Source organism: Lactuca sativa, chromosome 7 (genome assembly GCF_002870075.4).
Source record: "Lactuca sativa cultivar Salinas chromosome 7, Lsat_Salinas_v11, whole genome shotgun sequence".
Classification (NCBI taxonomy): Eukaryota; Viridiplantae; Streptophyta; class Magnoliopsida; order Asterales; family Asteraceae; genus Lactuca; species Lactuca sativa.
Genome location: NC_056629.2, coordinates 20,029,858 through 20,036,188, shown reverse-complemented (window position 1 = coordinate 20,036,188; position 6,331 = coordinate 20,029,858). Strand labels below are relative to the sequence as shown.

At 33.7% G+C, this 6,331-nt stretch overlaps 1 protein-coding gene across 1 annotated transcript; it reads right to left on the bottom strand.

The window, feature by feature from the left end:
• Positions 1-5,212: 5,212 nt before the first annotated feature.
• LOC111891048 (stigma-specific STIG1-like protein 1) lies at positions 5,213-5,632 on the bottom strand. Its single transcript, XM_023887136.1, has one exon. It carries the CDS (start codon positions 5,630-5,632, stop codon positions 5,213-5,215), a length of 420 nt encoding a protein of 139 aa, XP_023742904.1.
• Positions 5,633-6,331: the final 699 nt, after the last annotated feature.

Below are 6,331 nucleotides of genomic sequence, written 5' to 3'. Positions count from 1 at the left end.
CATAGACCTAACATCATTCACTATACAAGCGATGTAAGTAAAGGCAGTCACATGCGCCCCGATTGAAAGAGCGAATAACTCCTTGTTAAACTCTGGAGATTTTTGTTTTTGCATATCATAGACCTTATGAAGGAACCATTAAGGGAATTCGATTTTTTCATCACTTTCAGGATGTAATGATTTGAATTCACTACATTGATAATATATATATATATATATATATATATATATATATATATATATATATATATATATATATATATATATATATATAGTAAAAAGGAGAAATTAAAAATAGACAATGAATTAAAAGATAAGAACACTTACGCAATATACTTTCTGACTTCCTCACAACTATCAAGCATAAACCAATGTAGACGTTTTCTTTCCTCTAGACTGAGATTTTTCATTTTCTTTGCGCTATCCGGTCGACACTTAGACTGAAACACCCATAACTTTGTTTCTTCTATGACAACATCCTCTTTTCTTTCGATGCGATTGAATCAAGTCTCGATATCTTCAAGGTACATCGAACAAAATGATAATGTCTCTTCAGCGACATAACCCTCAACTATAGAACCTTCTGGCTCCGCCTTGTTGCAAGTCGGACAAGCTTTGTACCCTTGTCCGCTCCAACCGGATAAACTACTACGAGCTGGAAAGTCATTTATTGTCCATAACAACATCGCTTTCATATTGAAGAATGTATCTGTCACTGCATCTTTAGTACGTACGCTAAAACTCCATAACTGCTTCAACTCATCCACTAACGACCTAAGGAACACATTCAAGTCCTTCCCGGATGCTTTGGTGTCGGGAATCAACAAGGCCAACATGAAAGAGGACTCTTTCATGCATAGTCGTGGTGGAAGATTGTAAGTGGTGAGTATGACGGGCCACGTGCTATGAGGATTACACATGTTACCAAATGGATTAAAACCATCAGCAGCAAGCCCTAAGCGTACGTTTCGGGGTTCCCCCGAGAAGTTAGGATACTTCATATTAAATTTTTTTCCATGAAGTACCATCAACGGGATGAAGCATTGTACCATCATTGGATCGTCCGGTACTGTGCCAAATCATATCTTTAGTTGTGTGTCTAGAACAGTACAAACGTTGTAGTGTAGGGGTCATGGGAAAGTATCGTAACACCTTCTGATCCACCTTCTTGCCCTTTGTATTTTCATCAACCCACCGACTCTCATTACAAACTAGACACTTTTGCAACAACTTGTGTTCTTTCCAGAAAAGAAAACAGTCATTTTTACATACGTGTATCGACTCATAACCCAAACCGATCTTTTTAAGTGTCATTTTTTGCTTCGTAATGTGACGGGGGATGGGGGGGCTGTTTCCTTGAGGAAATGCAGTTTAAAATAACTCAAGAAGCTGATTGAATGAACTATCAGTCCATTTGTTGATCACCTTGATATGCATCAGCTTTGCTAAAAAGTCAAGGGACGAAAACGAACATCCAATATATACTTTTAATTGGACTTCCTCTAATAGCTTTTGAAATCTATCACGTGTCGGTATCTGTGTTCCTTTCGTCGCGGTTGATATCATTTTCAATCACACCCCCATAACATCATCAATAACATCGACCATCTCATTACTACGCGGTATGTCTTCAACAATCGGATAAGTTGTATTTTCGTAGTGATACTTCCATATAACATAATGTGGACTAAAACCATGTTGAAGTATATGGAATTTCATTATGGCTAGTAGTATAAATTTATTGACATTACATTTTTTACACGGGCATCAGATTTGACCTTTGTTATCGACGTTTGGTTTGGACCTCTCAATAAAAGATTCGAGTCCTTGTTGGAACAGAGTAGAGTTATGGTTTTCAATAATAATCCAGTTTTTATCAATAGACATGTTGCAACTGAAACATAAGTTAGATTTTAGTGTTTACTCTACAAGAACAAGAATTAGGATTGAAAATTTATAAGGATAGAGTAACCACTTAATCAGATGGAATAGAAAACCGGATAACGGGAGAGTATTCACAAGCGTAGGCTTATAAACCCACTTTTTGAATACCTTACCTCATATGCAAATGTGTATTACATGATTGACCATTTAAGAAAAATTCGACAACATTTCCCCTTAGCTCCTAAGTATGTATAAAATTATGTACCAAGGAGCAAAGAGAAAATAACAACTAAATATTTCTTAAACAATCAATCATGTAATACACATTTACATCCTAAATGAGGTAAGGTATTCAAAAAGCAGTCCCAAAACGGGGACAACCAGAAATTAATTTTTAAATCAATTTCGGACAGGTATTTCTAGGCTTTTGATGATTTAAAAAGAATAGACTTAAACTAAAAAAAATTACTTTTTTTTATTATAGCATTGTAATTTAAATAATTCAGTTATTAAATTATAACTTAGTAGATTTACCGTATTAATTTTTTTACTTTTATTTTTTATTATAGCATTATACTTTAAACGATATTATATATTTGTTATTTATATCCTCTTATTTTTTATTTTATTTTTTTTTTATTTTTTTTTTTTTTCATATTTTGACTTTTAATATCAACCTATTTTTGTTTTTATTTTTCTATTCTGAGTAAATTATAACTTAATAGATTTAGCATTTTTATTTTTAATTTTAATTTTTTGTTATAACATTGTACTTTAAACGATATTATATATTTGTTATTTATTTCATCTTTTTTTTTCTTATTTATATTTTTAATATCAACTTATTTTTGTTTTTATTGTTCTATTTTAAGTAAATTATAACTTAGTAGATTTAGTGATTTAATTTTTAATTTTTATTTTTTATTATACATTATATTTTAAACAATATTAAATATTTGTTATTTATTTCTTTATTTTCCATCTTTGATTTTTAATATCAATTTATTTTTGTTTTATAAGTACGATGGTTTTTTTTTTTTTTTTTTTTTTTTTTTTTTTTTTTTTTGTTTTGTTTTTCAGTGCATAATTGTCTTTTGATTGACATTGTCATTTGAGTTAAAAATAAAAATACTTTGTTATTTTGTTTTATAAATACGATGGTTTTTAGTTAAAAAGAAAATATGTTATTGTTTATGTGTACAAAAATAAATATTATTATTTCATACAAATTCACATGTTCACATAAAAATGCCTACATTTCATATACATATACTTTTTACATATATTTTTTCATATATGTCCACATACATACATTTCACATAGAAATACACTTATACATATTTTAACATACACTTTTTTATACATACACATACATACATTTTTTCATACAAATTCACATATACACATTTGCATATACATTTTTACATACATATTCATACATGTAGATTTCACATATACATACCAAAATACATACATTTCACATACCAAAATACATACATTTCACAAATCAAATTATAAATTTTACATACCAAAATATATACAATTCATATATACTTATTGAACAAAAAAAAGGAAAAAGAAAGAGTACTTGCCGAGTCGTCGGAAAAGTAACCGGTCCTCGGAAAATGGTGACACCGGTGATGCTGTGGTGGTGACCACCATGGAAGACTAGTTAAACACACACACACAAAAAAAAAAAGGAAATTGGAGCTAAATATGGTAAGAAAACAAGAGAAAGAGAAAAGGGAAAAGAAAACATACGTTACAGCTGCTAAAGGCGTCGCCGGAAAACTCAAAACTCGCCGAAGAACGCCGGAAATCAGTGGTGTCGCCAGAAATCAGTGGAAATCAACGGAAATTGAAGCCCTAGAAGCAATCTACGGTTAGTGGTAGTATGGATTGGTGTATTACACCGGAAAAACGAGTTTCGCCGGAGGAAATGGTAATAGCCGGAGGAAAGGTGCAGAAAATGACTCGGGACGAAGTGAGAGTCAAAAGGGCGCTACCTTTAGCGGTGACAAGTTGGAGGGAAAAACAGGTGTCATTCTGTGGCCACTATTAACCGTCCATCCAAAATCAATCGAACGGCCAGGATGACATTGACGCGGATTGCCAACAATAGCGACGACGTGTCATCGCAATTGATTTCCTACGAGATGAAACCCTAGCTGATGGATCTAGGAATGGCAACGGGGCGGGTTCGGGGCGGGGCGACATATCCCATACCCGAACCCGATATTTATATTTGTCCCCGAACCCGATGGGTTTCTTATCGGGACGCCCCGTCGGGGCTAAAAATATCCCCGAACCCGACCCGAAACCCGATATAGACCCGAAACCCGACCCGAAAATGGTGGTAGAAAAAATTAGGAAAACTACAATGAAACAATTGAGAAATTAAAACCTTACAAATGCTTAAAATACAAATAAGTTCTTAACATAAGTGAACCAAATAGAAATTACTAAAGTCTAATATCGTAACTAAATTCATCACAATAGTGAGAAATTGGGAATACGTGATGGGATTGAAGGTTAGAGTCTTCGGATGGCTGAAATGGGTTAGAGGGATGAAATCTCATTTTATATATATATATATATATATATATATATATATATATATATATATATATATATATATATATATATATATATATATAATTTTTCGGGTCGGGGCGGGTCGGGGCATGCATACCCCACTCCCTGACCCGAACCCGAACTAAAAACCCGATAATGACCCGAAACCCGATAAGAGTGACCCGCCCCGCCCCAAAATCTTCGGGGTTCGGGTTTTCTTGTCGGGTTCGGGTTTTTTTGCCATCCCTAGATGGATCCGTTTAGCATCGTACGGTCACGATCAAATGACGTGTCGCAAACGAGGATCGCGGGTGGTACACCTTTAGCGACGACATATATAGAGACGACAGTACTTTTTAGCGGCGATATGATCTTTTGTGGTCGCTAAAGCTCTGAATTCTTGTTGTGCCTATAACTACTTCTATATTTTGGTTTTGAAAGTTATAATATTCACTTATTATTTTCAAAGTTTGACATTTACTATTACAAGTATCTTGTGACAAAGGCAATGTAAAAAATGCATTACTAAACTTATAAATTAAAAGGAAATTTATTCAATTTAATGGCTTTAATATATTAGGATAAAGATAGATAATTATCTGGCTTTCGTATAGATCGATACACCCCATATATAACATACATTGGCAGCTGTTTATCAATGTGCATGCACTTTTTACATATCACCTTTGTCACAAGAAATAAAATGAATTAGTATCCGTAATATTTGCATTTGACGGGAAATATTCTCTTTCTTTTATGCATAACTGCACATTCCATATACGCAAGAATTCCCTTTCTTGCATCTATTGTTGCATCCTCCACAATTACGCTTGTCCGCCAGGGGGTTCACGCATTTTCCCTTGCAGCAGATTTCTTGGTTCTTGCATTTCTTCCCACAAAGTCCACAATTTTGTTTATCAGTCTTAACATTTACACATTTCTTCTTGCAACAATCTGGACCTGCGCTTCCTTTCACCCGGCAGAGTCTTGGATTCTTGTTGCATTTCAGCAGGCCCCTCGATTGTTGTGCAAGGAACCGACTAGCTCCTCTTAACGACCCATGGGTAGGAAAAACGTCTTTTTCCTCATCTTCTATTGGTGTGGCAGAAAGATTGATGGCTAAAGCCAAGAGAATTATAAGTGTTATCAAGATCTTTTTTAGGGTATTCATCATGGTGTCGCATGCACAAAGAGAAAGATGATATGGTGTTATAGCGAATGAAGATTTTGGTGGAGGGATGGATGAGAGTAATATTGAAGGGGGGAACGTATATATAGGGTGGAAATGTGAATGATTTTATATATTTGGAGTGTTCTCGGAGTCTTGGGTTGAAAATATGTTAGGTTTATGGATGGTATTTATGTAGCAAAGACTCCACTAAAAAGAGTCAATTTTGACTTTCTAGTTTTTATGGTATTTTCTTGTGCATATAAGTTCTCCAAAAAATAGAAGAATATGTTATGGTATTTTTTTGTATAATGTTCTAAGCTCATACATAATCATTAATTAAATAAGTTGTGAGGTATTATTAAAGTAGAACTATGTGATAGTTGCATGGTTATTGTTTAAGCTACTTTTGAAACATTAACTGTTTCTCTACACAAAATCTATACTATCATAATCAACTTATTAAATGCCAGTTCTGTTTCTGTTGCCTGGCTAGCGCCTTGCTAGGAGTTTCTTTAAAAACAGTTTGTGGTGTTAAAAAAAGGGAAAATGACTTAAAAGCCCAACGAAGTTTTCAAACCGTTCAAAAAACCCCAATCATGTTTTGTCTGTTCAAAAAAACCCAACAAACTTAACATATTTTCTAAAAAACCCAACTAAGTTGCACTTTCCTGAAAGTCAAATAAGAGAAACAGATGATGTGAC

Coding starts and splice junctions, on each gene's coding strand:
- LOC111891048 (XM_023887136.1), bottom strand. CDS start 5,632: ATGATGAATACCCTAAAAAAGATCTTGATAACACTTATAATTCTCTTG.